This window comes from Hydra vulgaris, chromosome 10 (assembly GCF_038396675.1).
Source record: "Hydra vulgaris chromosome 10, alternate assembly HydraT2T_AEP".
NCBI classification, from domain to species: Eukaryota; Metazoa; Cnidaria; class Hydrozoa; order Anthoathecata; family Hydridae; genus Hydra; species Hydra vulgaris.
Window position 1 is genome coordinate 28510853 of NC_088929.1, and position 21648 is coordinate 28532500.

The following is a 21648-nucleotide window of genomic DNA, read 5'->3' on the forward strand; positions in this document are numbered from 1 at the left end:
TTTTTTTTAAGAAGCTGGATAGATGTCTGGGATTTACTTTCGCAAGAGTGCCGGGATGAGGTATGCATTTTTTTTTAGTAAGTTTACAAGTGATTCTCAATATCTAAAAGTCTCTGAAGACTGGGCAAAAGTCTCTGAAGACTGGGCAAAAACTGAAACTCAGCAGCTATGAAAATGTTTTTGAGTTTGTAATTTAAAAGCAATGTTGGGAGTGTTGTTTGATTCTATGAGGCATTCAAATCATTTCTTAAAAAGATACTTTTACTCAAGCTGGTTTTAAAACTGATGCTTTTTCTATTAATAAGCTATTTCTATTAATAAGAACAGAAAAGTCAACTTGAATCACACATTCAAAAAATTAACTGCAGGTGCACGCGTATGCCAGGGCTCGAAATAATGTAAAAAAATCTAATCGCGATTTTTTTGTTGCTCATAACCCCTCCTCCACTCCCGCCGGAGGGGGGGCATTATTTATTTTAACTTATTTATAATAACATATATAATATGTCTCATTTTTGCATAAATTGTCATAACATTTACGTTCAGCGGTTGTAAAGTAGCTTTATTTATAATTTACATTATTACTATTATTATATTGCATTAAATCTAACAGCTGTATTTTTGTAAAATCAATGAACTTGATATAATCTTCTTTTAATTAATTATTTCATTTACTATTTTATTTACATATTTTAAACTGTTTAAAACAACTAGAATATTTAATTTTCTATAAATTTTTAACAGTAAAAAAAATTATTTAAAACTCTAACAAAACAATCTATAAATTTGAAACAGTTATAAAAAACTATTAAAAATGACGAAAACATTATCGTGATAAAATGTTAAAACTTAACATTTTTACGAAAACCCGCACAATCACAAACAAGAATGATAATTAAATTCTTATTAAGTAAGTTTTCTTATCTAATGATGAAAATTTGCTGACAATCGTACTTTATCATTATACCATTCGTCCATAGCAGTATCAGGTTCAAATTTGTCAATCTCAGGACCTTCTTCACTTATCCGAAGTAGAGATTCTAAGAGATCTCGTCTAAGACAACTTCTCCAGTCATTTTTTACGCGATTCATACATGAAAACATTGGTTCTACTTTCGCATTTGTAAAATGACAAATTAAAAATAGTTCAAAAATATCATAAATATTTCGGCATTCTTTGACCAAATTTGATTTGGAATAAACAATTTCTCAAATTTTCAAATAATACTCATTTTGATTGTTACTTATGATGGGAAACATGTATGCTTTTAAATGATCGACTCATGAAGTATATTATTCAAATCACATCCTACATCAATTAAAAATTCAAAAAAATGTTCAACATCACCAATAGCTTTATCGCCAAAAGTTCCATCATTCACATTTAACGGCCAGTTATAAATGTCAAGTAAAGCTACCAAGTGTATAAATAATGGTGATTTTTGGAGAGATTGAAAACGGCCTTCCATACATATGGTAATATTTCCAATAATTAGCTTGTACTCTTGATTCGAATAGGTTAATCATTTGTTTTTTATAAATTTTTCCTTCCTTAAACAATCCGTCTTTTTCCTGCATTTGAACATTTTTGCTAATTGATTTTCTAAATCTTTTATTTTTCTTTCTTTTAATTTATGCTTCGCTTTAGAAAATAAGTTATTGTTACAGAAGTCACTGCAGTTTTATACTGTAAAAGAACTATTTGCGAATAGAGTATCAATCTTCTAAAATAAAAAAAAGAATAATCACGAAAAAAAGAAAGATTGCGAAAAAACAAATTTTAAGAAAAAACTAATCGCAAAGGTGCGAAAAGTAGTCGCGATTCGCGATTGTGATACGCTTAATTCGAGCCCTGTATGCACATTTATATCTAAAAAGGTCTGATAAAATAGATGCAATCTTTCTTCCCGATTATAAAATCAACAATTAGATGGTTTAAACTCCAACTCTTCCAATGGTTCTGTAAATTTTTTTTTTTTTTTTTTTTTTAGTATAACCAAATTGGTACTTTTTTTTTTTTTGCAACAAACTAAGTTAATAAGACATTTTCTGTTTTAAAAATTATCAATGAACTCAAAAACATAAATAAACATACTATTATAGATTTGTTTGTAAGTCTTCTTTTAGCATATTTTTGCGTGAGAAAAATTTTATGTTATTAAAACATTTGTGGAAAAAGTTGTTGAAAAAAATTATTGTTCAAAATATCAAAAAGTTTGAGATATCAATAGAATTTCAGCCCAAACAAGTTTATAATGTCCAAGAGACTGAAAAAGAAAAAAGATATTGAGAATTCAAGATATTGAGAGTCAACTTTTGTTTTTGTAAATGAAAATCTCTTTATACATAGCTAAAACCAAAGAGAAATTATAGTTTTGATTTCTTTTCTTGTAATTATTTTTCTTGTTTAGGTTGTTTTGATTGATGCCGACTCTCTACTGGATACATTGGATAATTATCTTCGTAAACACAGGTTTAAAAAGATTTTGATAACAAATGAATTTAAACTGTTTTGTACTTTCTAAATTGTTTTTGAAAGTAGATGATTTTAACAATATTTGAACTAAGAAATTATTCAAAATAAACTTTGAAATTGTATAAAAAGAAATAGAAACTCTTATGTTTGCATTGAAGATCGTCTGCTCAATTTTAATTAGATACCATAATTTTTATATGAACACTCATTAAATAATATATACTTGCTCAACAAATGTTTTTTATATCTGCCATACAGATCAAAATATTAGAACTAATTCTTTAGCCATTGCAATTTTAAAAGATTTTCCTGACTTTTACATGATATTGAATGTTAATGGGTTATAATATTTAAAGTAGATATTGATGATAGTTTTATAGTTTTATAAAGTGTACTTTTTATACTCTAGTTAAATCTTTTTAATAGTTTATTTACTCAACCATCAATTGATTTTATTAAATTTATATTTTATATTTCAAGCCTCTTTGAAATTATAGTGTTACTAATAAACATAATGATTTTACTAATAAATGCTAATTAAAATTTATGCGTTGTTAAATAATATAGTCAGTTTAAAACTTTCTGTGTGGTGGTGAGGAGACATTGCATAAGCCTATTAGATCAACTATGTCATTAAAAGTTTTTTGTTGAAATTTTTTCAGTGTTACAATTTTTTATGTACTGGTACAAATACCGCAAGTAGTCTTGTAACCAATTTTATTGTTTGTACTTTGACTATTAGATTTTCATTAATGTATAAGCTATAGGAATAATAAGATAACTCTCAAAGGACTTATCCTGCTGATGTTTGAACTCAAGTTTTGCTTTTGAATGTATTAGGGGTTTTTTTTTACTCTTAGGAATTGAAATTAGTTTCTGTAGAATCATGCTAATGAAAAGAATTCTTTATCAGCAAAAAATCCCAGGTTTTACTCTTTAAGATGTAATGGATTTTCTGTTACACAGTGATATTTTTATGATATTTGCTTTTTATTATTTACCCAGGTTGATATTTATATTTGTTTCTAATAACAACTTTGTTTTGTTACACCCTTGTTATTTTATTTGACTTTTTTTTTTTTAGAGAAGTTTATACTGTTACTTAATGGGGCATTCAATAAAAATTATTCAGTTTGACTGTTTTTATTAGATTCTGTTCAGAATGCAAATCAAAGGTTTTAAAGGCATATAGTATATTATCTGGGGACATAGATGGAGATTCAGAAAAAGGGTAAATTTTGTTTTCAGTTTTATAAAAGTTTATTTTATAATAATAATAATAATTTTTTTATTTTATTTAACATTATCTTATATTTATTTATAAATGTTTTTAATTTTATAATACAGCATTTTATGTAACAATTCTTCAAATTGTAAAAAGAAAAATTATATCCAACTGGATTACAAATGAATTTATAATTTGTTTTTATAAAGATAAACTTAGTTTTTTATAATTTTTTTGTATAGTTTTGATTAGTTTGTGTGGATTAAAAGAAACAATTCAGAGGGATCTTTTTAAAATTTTAAACAAAAAATATCTTTAACATGAAAATGGCATGCACATATATAGCTGTTTTTACCTATTTGAATGACAGTTTTTTATATTTTAGCTCCAATATTTTAGCTAGTCAACATATTGCAAAAAAAAAAGTCTTAAAAAGATTCTATCTATGCTCAAATCTCTTAAATACATTAGTTTTCAGAAGAATTTGTTGGTTATTATAGTTCTTTGTGTTTGCAATATAGACATAAAAACCTCAAATCTAATAAATTATAAAAAGCTCTTTTATGTTTAAGATCTAAAAACACATTTTTTATTTTTTTTTTAATTAAAATTTTTAATTTAAAAAGCATAAAAAATTTGATGATTTTCACAATGGTTTCTAAAACCTGACTTTATGGCATAAATTAATAACTTTAATTTAAACCTAAAATAACTTATTTTTATTTCTTATAATTTATAATTATGTACTAAATATGTTATAGCTAAATTTTGTATGATTGAAATATAATATTGGTACATAGTTATTATTTATAATTAATTATAGATCATAAGTTGTTATATATGATATATAGGAGAAGTTTGTGTACCTAGGGCTGGATTTTTCAATGCCTAAATTCAAGCCCCAGACTTGTCTAGAAACGGTGAAACTGATATGATTACAACTCTATACTAATTACTTTATATTAGTATAAGTATATTGATTTAAACTGTAAAGGTCTGCCATGTAGAAGGGTTTAAAAATTAGTGGTCCTAGTATAATTAGCTTTTAAATTGTACCTAAGGTTGCTCTCTGAAAATTAGGCTTAACTCCATAATAAATTCATAACAAAGATATGCATAAATTTGATTGAAATTTTTTTTATCTTATTTTGTTTTCAGCAAATTTATTTAGTGTTACTTAATTGCAACATTTAGATAAATAACAAAATTGACTAATAGTTCTGAGCAAAATTGACAAATAAGTCTACGCGTAAAATGGTAATCTTAAAAAAACCACGATAAGAAAAAAATTCTGCACCAATCTAAATTCAACAATCTACATTGTTATCAAGCAAATTCTTTAAGAACTATGACCCTAGGTACAATCAAACTATATGGCCCTAGTACAAGAAATGGTGTCCTCAGGAAAAATTTTATCTATTAATGAATCCTGATTTAGAGGAAACTTATTAAATATCGCATTTAGTACTTAAGTAACAAACAAAATAATATACAAAAACTTTTAAAAAAGCATTTCCTTTAGAATTGTAAATCAATCTAAGATACCAGCAGCAAAAATTTACTTTAGACCATCAAAAAGCATTTTCCGATTATAACTTGCCATAATAATGATCTCTGAGAATCAAGTTAGGATTAAAAAATATTCTTATAAATAATCACCTGACAAAGAAGCATTACTAAGAAGTTTATAGTTTTCAAATAAAGTGGCCCTAAGTACAAGGAGGCCCTATGTACAACTTTTCTTTAACTATGTGTCAATGTTATAACCTCCTACTTTCGGTTTATCCAAATAAAGATGTAAGTTTTTTAAAAAAACTTTTTTTTTATTAGTACCACAAATTCGCCATTTGCACAAATCTTATCTATATGATATATGCATTCAAAAAATTGAATCAAAGTAGATATAGTGGATAGTAGATAGAACTAAAGCTATACTGTAAAGTATTAGATTTGATGTTGATTGTTTCTGTGGTTTTAAATTCCTGCACTTTAATAAAATCATTGAGATTAACTCCACATATTGGACAAACCTGATTTGATTTTGTTCCAGTTAATGTATTTAAAATATTATGATCAATTTATGTCATAAAAATGAAAAGTTCATTTGATTTTTTTTTATTATTAGACAAAAAAATTGTTAATGTCTGTAAATTATCTATTTGTCTACCAATAGCACAGATTGAGGAAAGCTATTGTTGCAATGATTTGATTGTATCATTTTCAGAGTTCAAACTGAGTGGTATAACAGTTGTCACAAATAAAATGGAATCAGAACCACTGCCAGCAGTATTAAATATGTATTAAATTTTTGTTAATAGGCTAAATAACAGAAACTCCCATCAAAACTGTTGCTAGATATTATCTCTGCACTAATTTCATTAGTATTAAGTGATTAAGGTCACTTCTTTTAATTGCACCATACATCTGATCATATGTTCTAATAATTTTTTAATGTTACTTGCGCAACAGTGTTAGAAATAAAGATACCGTTTGGACTTCCAGCTGATTTAAGTTTCCTCTTTGTAATCTGGATACAAATTATAATTTCTGGTAATCAGTATTAACTTCTGTTTGATCATTTCTAACTATTTGAGTGATCAAATAGATTTGAGTTTTTATTTTTTATTTTTCTCGTCTAGCCACATATTAAATGTTTATTCTTATGCAAAAAATGTTTTGGAGAATTTTTTAAAAGTCAATCTTAAATTTAGAAAAAATCTATGGAAGAATATATGCATGTTATTTTATTATATTAATTACATAAAAGTATATTAATATACTTTAATGTAATTAATATAATAATGCAATATTTCAATATAATTTTATATTTTTAAAAAGTACATAACTTTATAAAAATAATTTACTTAGCAGCAAATAGAAATATTTATTATTAAAAAAAAGTAATATATTATTAACTTAACTGGTCACTATACCTTACTGAGATAAAAGTATTTGAAACTGAGCTGAGATAAAAGTCTTGCATTTTGAGTGCATAGTATAAACAAACTAAGCCATTAATTTTAAAATAGACCATGTTTATTTACACTTTGAAGGGTTTACTTCATTATAAAAAATCATATTTTATGCTTAAAAAAATGTTCTTTTGGAAAAAAATTGGGTCACATAAACCATAGCATGATCATTTGACATTTTCAACAACATGAACAGTAAATTATAAAATACATTAAAAAATCTCAGTTTTTACAAATAATTTTGTAGTATATTTAATTTAAAGATTTGATGTTTAAATTAAATGTTTTGAAAATGTTTTGGTTTAATGTTTTAATTAATGCTTAAAAATATGTTGATTTTTTAAAACGCAATTTTTAATCTATTTTTCAAAGCTTTAGCTAGTTTGAATATAGTAACAACTAACCAGACTGGTAGAAAACTAAATGTAAAATGATATATTGATTTGATATAAATATAGTTTTTTTTTTTTTTTGGTTTGTTTTAAAAAATTGTAAATATTTGTAGTTTAGTAGAAAAGTTGAATTGCAACAGTCTTTAAATCAAATTTCATGATTTTAAATCTTTACATGATTTAGGTTGATGTGTAATGGGCTAATCCCATTGTTTCATATCCCTTGTGGATTATGTATCTTAATATTAGAAAACCTCTTTTCTTTTCATTTTTATATAGACCATGTTTTTAAGATTTTCACCTAGTTTTGATATATATAAAGCAGAAGAATTTAAGCAGAATTTTAAGTAGATGTCATAAATAACAAAGAGTGATTTACAATTTTTTAATGCTTTCAACCTTTGTACTTTTTTCATTGTTTTTATTCAAGCTATAATTGTTTAAACTTTATCTTCAACAAATGGTTAACAGAATTTATTACCTTATCTTTGACTTTGATTCTTTTTGATCTGATGTTATTTTATTTTCATGCAGTAATTTGCTATTTGAATAAGGGTAGAATAAATTTGGGTTATTTTTGCATTTTAATGCTATTATTTTTCAAATTCCATCTTTTAATTTTTTTGAATGTAAGCTTTCATAAGTTTTTATGTGAAGCGTTTTGATTTTTTTATCACTAGCAATATTGTCATTTTGAATTTTTTGCTTTAATTAAGTTTTTGATTTTGTTATTAAGTCAAGGTTCATAGTTAAGCACAGCAATTCATAATTAAGCACCGCAATTCATAATTAAGCACCGCAATTTTTTTTTACTTTACCAATTAAAAACAATTTAGTTCAATTTTAATGTTTTATGTTTTATAATTTAATTTTTTTTTTCTATTAATGAGCACTCAAATATATTTCCTAATATTATAATACCATGGTAATACAAGATGATTCATTTCAACCTTTTTTGCAAGTAACTTTTCACATTTATCTAAGAATCTTTATATTGAATACTCGTGCTCTATTTATGCATAATTATATAATAAATCTTATGCTATATTTTTTAATGAGAAGTTTTTAATTTAATTGAGTTATAAATCTCTGGAAAGTTAATAGTAACCAACTTTAATAAGTAAACAAAATCAACTTTTATATATAAAGTAGATGTAACTTCAGTGTTTATAATCAGTGTTTTTTTTCTTAGTTTATTACTCTAATAAAAACATATATATTATATGAGTTGTTAATCTATTATTTACACAAAGGTTTTTAATATTTCTAGCTATTGTGCTGCATTATATGAAGGATTAAAAAGTTGCCCTAAAGAGAGACATATTCATGTAGTATGCGATACAGATTTTATAGCGCATTTAATAGGAAGAGCTGAGCCAGAATTAGCTGGTGGCAGAAGGGAACGACATGCTAGAACAATTGATATAGCTCAAGAGGAGGTACAACATTTTTTTTTAATTATTTTTAATGAAGTCATGTGATCAATAAATTAGTATATACAATATTTTTAGGACAAAAAACAAAAAGTTGTTACTTGGTTAAAAATTTATTAGCATTAAATACTCTAAAGTGAAATTTCTTTTCAAGAAAAAATTTAAAAATTTTCAAAGGTAAGAATGAGCTAAGGGTTGTTTTTTAAAAAAAAACATTAGTTTAAATATGCCAATAAAAATAAACAATAGTAAAAGGTTCTAACAATTGTAGTGCTAAAAATAGGGAAACATGGAAAAGTTTACAAAAAATTAACAAAATTTATAAAGTGTTTGATTTTGAGTAAAAAAGTATTTTCAAAAACATTTTTTTCTTTAGGCCAAAACCCTCTCACTATTCAAGTGTGTAAAACTTTCTGTTTATTGTTGTTGCTGACTTAAAATTTAAATGTCATACTGCTAGGAATTTAGATGGTTTAAACCCTTGACCTTACACATATGAGGTGAGCGCTGTGTCTCTATCTTAAGGTAACTCATGCTGAAAATATTTTGCGTTGTGATTTTCAGTTGAACTATTAAAATACAAATTTTTATTTGACTGTCTTGAAAAAATAAAAAATTGTTGCTTTTTTTTCTCTTTTCAGCAGTATCAAAAATATCAATAATTACAATATAGTTGTGTTGGTGTTGTATAAAGTTTTTGAATCAATTTTCTTGGTAGTTTTGTTTTAGTGCTCAACCTGTTTCTGTGTGAAACCTGCTTTTTTTTTATTGTGTTAGTGATCAACTATTTCTACATGAAGAGGCCTTTTAAAGGTACATGTTTAAGAGGGATATAACCCTCAAAAATACCAACTTTTAAAGGTACATGTTTCAGTTTATGAGAGGGGTACAAACTCCATTGTAATGATCATCTGTGAATTTATGTGAATACTGGGAACATTTATAAATTTGAAAAAATAAAATGTTGATTAAAGTTTACAAATTGTTTACAAAGAAATACAAACCCTGTTAGTTTTGCTAAACATCCCTTTTTCTATTTTTAAATGGATATCAGAGTCTGGGTAGTATTTAAAGTTACTAAGTGAAGTATTTTTTTATCCCTGATTAAAATACTTTGCTTACATTATTTACCCTCATAAAATAACTAATAAAATTCATTAATTTTATGTAGCAAAATTTATAGTACATGTTTTGTCTTATTGAAGTTATAGAATAACAATGTAATGATATATTATAGATTTTTTTTTAATGTATTTATTTTCACAAAGCTCAGATAGGCCATTATAGTAAGGAAGGCTGCTTGTATATTTTTTACCACCTAATTATTGTTGTACCCCTATCTCAACCCTTTTACTCTGAAACAATAACCTTAATGAACAAGGCAACTGCATGGAGAAATTAGTTGATTGTAGTACTTCCAGGAACATTGAATGGAAAGGAATTTTGAATTCTGCACCTCAGTCTACTACATATAGTCTCCTTTATCATAATTTCTTTCTGAGTTTTCTTTTCTGGTCACTAAAGATATTTTAGATAATTCGCCTACTGTATGTTTTTGGTAAGTACAAAAAGGTTATCAAGTGGTGTACTTTATAAATTTGCTTCAATAAAATGGTTCTTTTAAAATATTGTTTTATAAAGTTGTGAGAGTAAAACTTTGTGCAAGAGAATGTAGGATTATTTGAACAAATAAAAATGGTATTGTATACTAAAAGCATATAGTTGTACGCACCAGAAAAAGGCTTATCATTTCTTTGTTATGTGATTGGGCTATTATAAAGACTTTGATATCTGATTAAAATAGTTACAGCAACCTTTAATATAAAAAACAATTTTTTTTTACTTTTACTTATTTTTTTAACCATTTTCTTATATCTGAACACAACATGTGTCTGGATTTAACAGTCCCTTTTTAATGATTTTTTTTAAAACAGTTATTTCAGGAATAAATTTGAGGTGCAGCTGTTGAAAAAAAAAAAATTATACAATCTTTACAGAATAATCAAAAAAGTTATTTAAAATTTTCACAATTTCTCATAATGAAATTTTGCACTCTGCGACTCATTTCATTTTAATTTTTAACAATTATTATATACTTGTATTTGAAATTTTAAATGTTTTATTAGTTTGGAGTTTGGTGCTTAAGTTTTTATCACAAGGATTTTGGTCCTTTAGTTCTAGCAAAATAGAATCTAAAATTTGAACAATGAGCATAGCTTGAGATAAACACTAATAATCTAATAGATAAAAACTGAAGACGGGTGTCTGCCAGATCAGGTAAAACAGGAAGAGTTTGGGGAATTCAAATATATGCAAAAAAAATCAGGGAATAATCAGGGAAATTCGATTGAATTTCAAAAAAATCAGAGAGAAATCAGGAAAAATGGCTCTTACATCAAGCTTATGCTAGTTGTATATTGTATACATAATATAAAATTTTATTTGGCAGATTATTTATTTTGGTACTTTGAATGTGCATTGTATTAATGTTTTTATTTTTCTAGTTAAAGAGCATTTTTCTAAAATAAAATAAAAATAAATTATTAAAAAGTCTATTTTTCCTGAAGTTGAGTTAGGGTTAAATTGATTTAAATTAATTCAAGGAAAACAGGTAGTGGATCAAGGAAAAATCAGGGAATACCATCTTGAAAAACTGGAAGTCTTTGTAAAAAAAAAATTGTAACAATGAAAAATGCGCATATAAAAAGAAGGAAAAATTCCTGAAAAAGATGTAATAAATAATAGAAATAAGTTTCAAATTTAGCAGCAAAGGTGACCTTTTAAAGGATATTATTGTGTCACTAGTGTTTTGAAGAGATTAACTTTCAACATTGCTGCAGTTCTTGTGTTTGTCTTTTGCCACACAAAAAATAATTTTACCTATATTATCTATATGGCTTGAACACTGTTTTAGCTAGTTTTCTTTTAGATATAGTTCCTAACACCCTTTTGTTATTTGTAGTGTAATAATTATTTTCATATTTTTGAAGAGACATAAAAACTAAGTCAGTTTGAAAATTTCTTCCAATTTTTTATATAAGAAGTTATAATTTTTTATAAACTTGTTTATAAGAAATTACAAACTAAATTCATTCTATTAACAACTTTTATTTTAAAACATGATTTCTTTAAAAATTAGGTTTTGACTTGTCTTGGGATACATTTATGGGAAAGATTGCATAGGTTGTGGCAGAAGCTGCGAGCTGAAGAGCAAACATGGCAAATGCTTTTTTACTTGGGTGTGGAAGCTTTGCGCAAAAGTTTTGAGGTATCATTACATTTTGATTTATTATCAGTGTACAATTTTGAGTTCAGCAATATAGCTTTAATATAGCTTTTTATATATACATATTCTAAAAATTTTGTTGGGTTTTAAAATACCTTAGTATAGATTTTTGTTTACATAATATTATTTAGTCTATATTTATGTTGCAGTATAAAATAATATAAAGTAAATGTATTATGATTATCTATGCAATTTAGACACAAAAAAAAGTAGGTAAAACAAAGATTTAAGCTGAACAGCTTTAATTGAGTTTTCTTTTGAATGTATTTTTTTTTTCCCTAAAAAATTTCATTTTACTAATCAAATACTTTAGAAAATGTTATGATCTATATGATTTAAAAATAATTAGAAATGAATTAAAAACCTTTTAAATGTATTAAAAAATTTAGGCATTGACATGATTTTTTCTTTTAGCCTTAAGTTCTGACTGAAAAAATCCCTCATGAAAATCATAAATCAAATTGTTTTGAACAGTACAAAATATTTTTTTAAACAAATTTTTAATAAAAAAGTTTCTTATATAACTTATTTTCTTTAAAAAATCTAAAAAAAAAAATCTAAAAAAATCTAAATAATAAAAAAAAAGAATTGAATTGAATTTGAAAATAGTGTTTCCGGATTTCTTCTCAACATTACATTATAAAGATTTAGGTCATTGTATGCTTTCTCATTTACTTTTCTTTTTTGTCTCATTTATTTTTCTTTTTTTTAATTTAATATCTGATTAATGGTTGTTTGTTAATGCATGTTTTACAAGAAATTTTGATTATCTATAGGAAGTTTAAAAGATTTCATTTTTTTTACATAACTATAATTTTTCTATTAAGACAGCAGTCGAAGAAAAGCAAGGTGTATCACAGTTAGAACTTGTTGTAGAAGAAATATCCGAAGCTGAGCGAGCTAAGGAGCAACGAAAGGAAAATAAAAGAATGAAGAAAAAAAAGAGAAAAGAAAATAAGGCTAAACTCAATGAGGACAAAATACATGAGTTGCAAGAGGAAGAAAAACAGTTAACTCAAGACGATGATGAATTGAGTGAAAATGATGAAAAAATATGTAATGGAGTTGATGGCTCTGAATCATTAGACGGAAGCGAAAAGTCAAGTTGCGGATCCCAAATTAGTCCTCGTAAAACTGACGAGGAGGATGAAAACTTGCTAGAAAAAAAGTTTTCATGCTCACCCTGTCATGTTTCAAATCTAACTGACTGTACAAACTTTTCTAAATCTAATACACATAATTTAACTCCATGCAGTCCGACAAAAGAAAAATTAGGTTTTATTGAAGTTTCTAAATTGCATAAATGTAATCCTAGCGAAGATAATACATCTGATAAATCAAATTATTTTTTTTCTAATTGCAATCATTCCACTTGTACTGACCGTGACCAATTTGAAAATAAATTGAGTACACCATGCAGGTGTGATAATGAAAATAAATTGAGTACAGCATGCAGGTGTGATAATGAAAATTTGCCAGCAAAGCGTAACGGATATACTCGTACTCAAAACTATAAAGGAAATGAACATTTATTATACAGTAAACGTAATGGATATAGTTGCAAAGGAAGCAGTCCTAATATTGGCCCACGATTTAATAGGTGCGATAATACAAGTCGTCACACAGCAGACTCTTATAATGGCAATGTTTATGATAAATGTTTTTCGTTTAATAATTCAGTGGTTAATGGACGTGGAAGAGGGAAGCGAAAGGGATTAAAGGTATTTTTTTTAGAAGTTTTCATAACATGATTTTTTTGCATTTTTTCTTACTGTTTGAGCATAAAAATTCTTTTTATCATAGGACCTGTGTCTCTCTGATCATTCTAATATTTATTGTAAAAACCATTACATCAATGGAAATGATTACCATACTTCAATAAAAAATGATGGATTTTCATCATTACGTAGTCCTGATTTGTTTCAAGATTCAACTGTTGACGATGAGGGAGAGCTTCGTCTTTTAAAAATGATGGGGTGGAACTCAGAGGTAAGATGGGGTGAACCTTTGATTTTTATTCTTATAACTTTTTTTATCATAATTTATAATTTTGAAGGTTGTAACTGATATAGTCTGTAGTTTAGTTTTTCTTAATTTGATTTTAATTGAAAGTCTTTTGAATTTAAATTAAAGTAGGACTTAGATATGAATAGAAGCTTACATATTTTGCATGATGTAAGTTTGATGATTTCTACATTTCTTCAAATGTAGAAGTCGCTGATAAACCTCTCTTTGCAATAAGTTAAAACATTTTCTGTTTACTCCCTAAACCTAGGTTACAATTTTTTTTAAACTTTGGCTCTAGTTTTTGCTAATAATATATACTCTGTGATAATAATGCTATATTTGTATATATTTGTGATAATATATGCTTTTTGACAATATATGCTTTCTGATAATGTATGCTAATAATATTGATAAAAATTATTTTATTTTAGGACTCTACTGGGATTTCCGAAAAAGATATTCAAGATTTTGCTGCAAACCGATCAGAAGTGCAAACGCGTAGACAGGAGCTACGCGATCATTTGCGTGATCAATTTCATAAACTCTCAGTAAAATCTATGCGCACGATTCCCGTGTCTATTAATGGCGTTCAGCACCTTATTTGAAATAATTCCTAAATATTTTTTTAATGGGTTGCCTTGTATATGTTTTTTTTATACTTAACGTCGACGCATGCGGATAAATAATTCTTTAACTGTTGCGAAAATATTCATACTTCATATTTAATTTTACTTTATTTTCTCTCGTGAATTTTATTTAGTTTATTTAAATTAAATCCGATCAATTTTTTCTTTTCTTTTTTTTAGTTTTCGAAACTGATAGTGAATAAATTCAAATTAAACGTAGTTTCGCGTCTAAAAGTTATTCGTGCTTAGCATAACAGATTTTTTAAATTTACATTGCAATGAATTAAATGATTAGATAGAATGTCAATTTGTGTATAGAATCAAATTTTAGTGGAATCCATTTCACTTTTATAACTATTCTAGTCTCTTTAATCTTGCGTAATAATGTTGCTGCTATCAGTGCAGACCACAGTAAGCTAAAAACCCGACTATTATTTATTTCGCTAATATAAAAACAGTAGAGTACTGCGAATGCTGTATATTTTTTCAGTTTCCATTAAGTATAGCTAAAATAACTGGCAATAAGTATAAAATTTAATATTTAAACTGCTAGAACCTATATCGCGAATACGCAAAATATCTTTAGTGTTTTCGCAATTTGTTACTGTTCCTGATAATAATTTAACTATTAATTTCGTTCTCGGTGTTGTAAAGGCGATTTACAAATTATTCGAATACTCTTGTTTTGAATTAGCATAATTTTATCATCGTATTATGTCCAAACAAAAGCTTTAAATGGTATAATTTTTTTTTTACATCAGTTTTTTTAATATTTAAAAAAACTTTTCTTTTTTTATATAATTTTCAAAACCTTTTTACTACTTCGGTCTGGGTTTTTTCGCAACAAACATTTATATTTTATAATTCACCCAAAATTAATCATTTTAATATTTTTCGTCTTTTTATAATCACAGACCTGACATTTTAACGGAAATATGTCGTTGTCAACAAAATATCATGCAGACGCTATAATATTTAATAAAGTGCCTTAACTACACCGAGTTGTCTTCGGAGATTTTTAGATTATTTTTTATGCAATATTAATTCGTGTTTAACGCTTCGAAAACAAAAAAATACCCTAAAATTGAACAACATAAAAATCTAAAAATGGCCCTATAAATCACTATTTTATAAGCTATTTTTTTATTCTAAGCGTATAAAAAAACTTTAAATAGAAAAATCCGAGGCAAAATACGTATTAGAAGTGAAATTTAATGAAATTTAGATAAAATTAAGATAACTGTTTGCAAAAAATTACTTTAAATTAAAATTAAAAAAATAATTTTACTAACTTTTTCCATTATTTTTATTTTAGGCAAATCGTAAAAATCCAACGCATTGCCATTGCAATGACGTATAGGGGAGATGGGGGCGCATTGATCGCCGGGGCAGTATGACCCTTTAGCTTTTACTCGTTTATTTTTGTCTTACTTTAACAGAGATTGCAATTTAATTAACCACTATACTACCCTTTAATCGTAATATTTTTGATAAGATCAACTTCTTCTTTTCAGTCACAGAAAAAGGATGAGACTTGAATGACGAGTTACACGAGAATGAATTTTAGTAGATGGCACAAGAGACGCTAACTCTTTAGAGCAGTGCCCATTGTAGTATTTTTAAGAAAGAGAAAGAGAAGCAACATTTTAACGATGTGATAACGGTTGGAGGTTGGCTGCAAGAGCAGGTCCAACTATGTTTACAATGTGTTTTTGCATCTTGTCTAAAAGAGAAAGGGCATCATTAGAAGATCTGCCCCAGATATAACAAATATAATTTTTTAGTGTTAAAAACTAATATTAACAATATTATTTTTTAGGTTAAATAATATTATTATGTAAAATACTTTTTTTAAAACAATTATTTTATTTTAAACTTTTTTTTTTAATTTTCTAATCTTTTAATGGTTAGGTACAGAAAAAAAAACCAGACAGAGTTGTTATACCATTTGATACAATGAAAGCAGCTGTTAAAGAAATTTTAGAGGGCAGACCAGTGAATGTTGTAGACCAGTGTCTGTGGTAAATCGCAAGTTTAGCATAAATAAAATAACTTTAAAAAGATATTGTCATAAAAAGAAGCTCAATCCAAATGAGTCTTTTAAGCCTAGTTACAGCAATAAACAAGCTTTTACAGCAAAAGGTAAAAAAAGTTTATCAAGTTATTTACTACTTGCATCAAAAATGAATTATGGACTTTCAACTAAGTCAACACGATTATTTGCATAAAAGTTTGCTGTAAAAATTAGTAAAATCTTTTTTTTTTTTTTATACTGTTATTTAGGTGCCCCAAGAAGACCTAACGGTCTTGTCACAGAGCACCGCGGATGTGCATTTAACCAGAAAGTTCACGCCTCCTTCCTTACCGTGACGCGAAAATATGTCCAAGGCTCGTTTCGAACCTGGATCTCTTGCTTATAAAGCAATTCTAACCACTGCGCCACGGCCGCACTTCTGCCCATCATTATGGATAAAAATAAAATTGCAGAGATTGATTGGTTGCAAGGTTTCCTGAAAAGAAAACCTTGCAACCAAAGTTGTCTTTACGAACACCTGAAGCAACTAACTTTGCTCGATCAACTGCTTTTAACTAACACGCAATATAAATTTGATCCTTTTTGCATATATAACGTTGATGAAACTGGTTTAACAACGGTCAATAGTCAGTAAAAGTGTTAGCAGGTAAAAGAAGTAAACAAGTAGGAAGAATCACATCAGCAGAACAAGAAACATTGGTAACTGTATGTTGTGCTTCAAATGCAATTAGAAACTCTATCCTCCACTATTTGTTTTTCCCACGGTCAAATTTCATAATTACATGATAAAGGAAGGTCCTCTTCGATGCATGGGATTTACAAATCATGAATCTCCAGTTTTGTTACTTTTGGAAAGCCATAAAAGTCATATTTCTGCTAGAGATTTGGATCTTGCAATTCAACATGGAATAACAATGCTAAGTTTTCCTCCCCCATTGCACCCATAAATTGCACCCATTGAATAGAACTGTTTTTGGATCATTTGAAAGGTTCTACAATGCTGCATGTGGACAATTGGATGGTCACAAATCCAAGACCTATGACCATTTACGATATTATTTCAGTAGTTCGCGAACCATATACAAAACCATATATAAAAACCTTCGCAAACCATATACAAAAGAACTATATACAAACACCATCTTATATGCAAAGAGGATTTCAAGTAACTGGCATTGAACCATTTAATCCAGAAACTTTTGTAGATGGTGAATATTTACCATCATCAGTTACAGATCGTGCTGCTCTGAATGCAGTAAACACGATTCTTGTGGAACCTAAAATGACTGTAGCACATGTTGATGACATAGAGCCTGAGATGCCTGTAGTACAACATGAAACAGGTTTTTTGAAAAAATGTCACCGAGCATTGCTTCATTACTCTCACCTGAAGTTTTGAAACCTTACCCGGAAGCATCTGCTAGAAAAAGAAGTGTTAAAAGTAGGTAATTAAAAACAAGGATCTTGACTGATACTCTTATCAGAAATAAAATTCGCCTAAACCAAACTAACCAACAAAAAATCATCACAAAAGATAAAAAAAGGGGAAAAGTTAAAAACTACTTGCTTAGGAATAAAAACAATGTAAAGTAAAAGCAGCATTGCAACTTGACTTTGACAACTGATGATAATATAAAAAGATAATCTTGTAAACTTTAATCGTTATTAAAGTCTTGTTGAAATATTATATATTCTTTGTAAACATAAAACACTGTATTCTTATAAATTTTATAAGCTTCAAGTTTTGTAAAACTTTACACATATATATGTTAGTAGTGTATAACGGACTTATTTTTAATACATTCAAATGTGGTCATTTTTCTAATGAAAATTTATTTAAAATTTTATACACTGGTGTGTATAAGTTGTAATGATATATATTATTTTTTATAATATTTTTATTTATAATATTTTAGATGTATTATATAATATACACTAATACTCTTCAATTAAAGCTTTTATAGCACTTAGGTATAGCAGTATTAAACATGTAAATAATGTCACTCAATAAGATCAAAGCGCCCCAAGTATGAGATCATAGTAATACCATTGCATTGGTACATTGATTTTTTGCTAGGGTTAGTGTAAAGTTGAAATATATATACAGATCGTCAATTTTTTTATCAAAACATTTAAGACAGATTTTTTAGTTTAGTTTAGTAATTAATAAGTTTTTATACCAATATCGTTTTGTTCGCAGTTTACATCAGGGTTAGGGTTAGGCTAACCCTGATCCTAACCCTACCCCTAAACCTAACCCTAACCCAATGCGCCTCTATCTCCCATAATAAATTTCTTTACTAATAAAAAGACGCTATGTTGCAATAAATTTGTATCTAATAAAAAACTGGCTACCTCTGTAGTAACATGATTCAATCCATTAATCTTTGCAGACTGAAATAAACAAGGAAAAACCATTACGAAAAAACGTTTTTTTACTTTTTTTGAGTTTTATTTAATTTAATATACTATTAAGTTGATAATATATAAGTATAATGCAAAGCTTGATTTTTATCATAAGAAAATTTAAAAATTTATCAAAAACATGTGTTTTTTAATCATAAATTACCCCCTTTTAAAAAAGAAAAATGGAAAAAAATGATAAAAAATCTTTTTTTAATTAGGAATTACAAACCTAATTTTGTAAAAAAATATTTCAAAAGTTAAAATTGGAAAAATCTTTGTGAAGCATAGTGTTCCACAATAACAAATAAAAAAATTTCTGATTTCAATCTTGCAGATTCAATAACCTTGCAACTTCCATTGAGTGTTGTTAAAAGCTACATAAAAGGTTTTTATAAAACCTGTCTAATTAGAAGAACTTGTTATTTTTGCTTATGCATTTTGAAGAATTACGTTTGATATCTAGCAAGATATACAATATGCTTAATTTTTAAAAGCATAAATTATATAATATATATAATAATATAATATAAATAATATATATATATATATATATATATATATATATATATATATATATATATATATATATATATATATATATATATATATATATATATATATGCTAATTAAATTCATATCTTGCATTCATATCTATTAAGTTCATACCTCTGTGACCCAAGTTTTTACGTATGTCAGTCATACAGTTCGTCGCAACCGTGAGAAAACCTATTTTCTTTTGAATATTAAATATTGTTTTTCTCATTTTGTTAGAGTAAGTTTCTCACTGTCTGATATTTTACTATACTTAATAAATTCAAAAAGATTGAACCTTTGCTCGCTTTACTTGTTTATTTCAAAACGGTAAACAGGATATGCGCGTAAACCAGTATCCTATAATCTACCTAATCTCCGTATTAACTATGTATTGAGAAATACGTCTTCATCTCCTAAATATTTTCTTATTTTACTAGTAATTATAAATATTAGCATAGGCGTCTGCAAAATTTTCTGCAGGGATGGTCATTTTTTAAATATTACCCCACGACCTTTTTGCACAACGGGCTGATCCCCAATAATGTAAAATTGTTTAAACCCCTCCCCCCCCAAAAAAAAAAAAAAATCGCCTCTGTATATCTATTTCTATATCTATCTATCTATCTATCTATATATATATATATATATATATATATATATATATATATATATATATATATATATAGATAGATAGATATAGATATACGCGGCTCTTGTATTAAAAGAAGAAGGCTATAGCATCAGACAAATAGCAGAAAAGCTCGGAAGGTCTCACTCTTGCATTAGGCACTTTATGCAACAACGACGGGAGAGCTTTGCAACGGTTTTCGCTTTACCGTTGCATTTTATCTCGTCTGTGAAAATTATTATTTTACGCATTTTGCTGTGTACGACGGTTATTAAATTTGTAAACAAACAAAATGGCCGTTACATTTTAAGAAGCGAGAGAACTTGCGTTAGCGGCATTTTGCCCTAATACTATTGACGAAGACACTTTTGCAATGCTATACAACATAAATTACAATAATAACCTAAATCTTCCTTACGAGAATTATGATAGATTTGATATTAATAATCTTTGCGATGACGAATGCTTAAATGAATTTCGATTTTATAAAAATGACATTTATAAACTTCGAGAAGTCTTAAGAATACCTGAAGAAATTGTCTGCTATAACCGTGTAAAAATTGATGGGATTGAAGCATTATGTATGTTTCTTAAACGTTTTTCTTATCCATGTCGGTATTCTGACATGATTCCCCGGTTCGCAAGACCTGTACCTCAAATATGCATGTCAACAAACTTAATAATGTCTCATATTTTTGGCAATTTTGGATATTTATTAAGAGATTTTAATCAAACTTGGTTAGCACCTGCTCAGCTATCAATATTTAGCAATGCTATTACTAACACAGGAGCACTATTACAGAACTGTTGGGGATTTATTGATGGCACTGTTCGCCCAGTTTGTCGACCTCAAGAAAGTCAGAGGTTAATTTATAATGGTCATAAAAGGGTACATGCTATCAAATTTCAATCGGTTGTAGCTCCAAATGAATTGATTGCTTTTTTAGACGGACCCTACGAAGGTAGAAACGACAGTGGAATGCTAGCTGAGTCTGGGTTGCTAAACAAGCTAAACATGTTTTCTTTTTCACAAAATGGTCAGCCACTTTGCATATATGGTGATCCTGCTTATCCTTTTAGAATCCATTTGCAGTCACCATTTAGGAACAATGCAGCAGGGTTAACGGCGGATCAGTTAGCCTATAATAAAGCAATGAGTCAAGTTCGAACATCAGTAGAATGGGTGTTTGGTAATATAGTCAACTACTTTTCATTTTTAGACTTCAAAAAGAACTTAAAAATAGGACTCAGCTCAGTTGGTAAAATGTATATCACGTGTGCATTGTTGAGAAATGCACATACATGTTGTTATAAATGTACTACTTCAACTTATTTTGGGTTAGATCCACCTTCATTAGAAGATTATTTTCAACAACAATAAACAATTCAATACAAAAAACTCTTACTTTATTATTTTCTTAAATCTTAAAAGATTCTTTACATTATGATAATCATACATTAAAGCATTTAAAAACCTTTTAAATTTTATTATCTATGTTATGTTAAGAATTTGTAGTATGAATTCAACAAATAGTAAAAATTTTTTGAAACTGATGTTATAAGATATTATTTAAAATATTAAAAATAATTTGGCTTATTAAAAACAAAATTTTTATTGTCAAACAAAC

General features: G+C 27.0%; 1 protein-coding gene across 1 annotated transcript in view; it reads left to right on the top strand.

Moving 5' to 3' along the window:
• The window catches only part of LOC100206786 (gametogenetin-binding protein 2), a 29206-nt gene extending 14432 nt beyond the window's left edge, over nucleotides 1-14774 (top strand). The window contains exons 7-14 of the mRNA XM_065807711.1: nucleotides 12-60; nucleotides 2412-2473; nucleotides 3627-3707; nucleotides 8336-8504; nucleotides 11638-11766; nucleotides 12612-13505; nucleotides 13588-13773; nucleotides 14223-14774. Of these exons, the coding sequence (XP_065663783.1) occupies nucleotides 12-60; nucleotides 2412-2473; nucleotides 3627-3707; nucleotides 8336-8504; nucleotides 11638-11766; nucleotides 12612-13505; nucleotides 13588-13773; nucleotides 14223-14396 (1744 nt within the window). The 3' untranslated portion in view covers nucleotides 14397-14774. The remainder of the gene's footprint in view (nucleotides 1-11; nucleotides 61-2411; nucleotides 2474-3626; nucleotides 3708-8335; nucleotides 8505-11637; nucleotides 11767-12611; nucleotides 13506-13587; nucleotides 13774-14222) is intronic.
• The last annotated feature ends 6874 nt before the right edge of the window (nucleotides 14775-21648 follow it).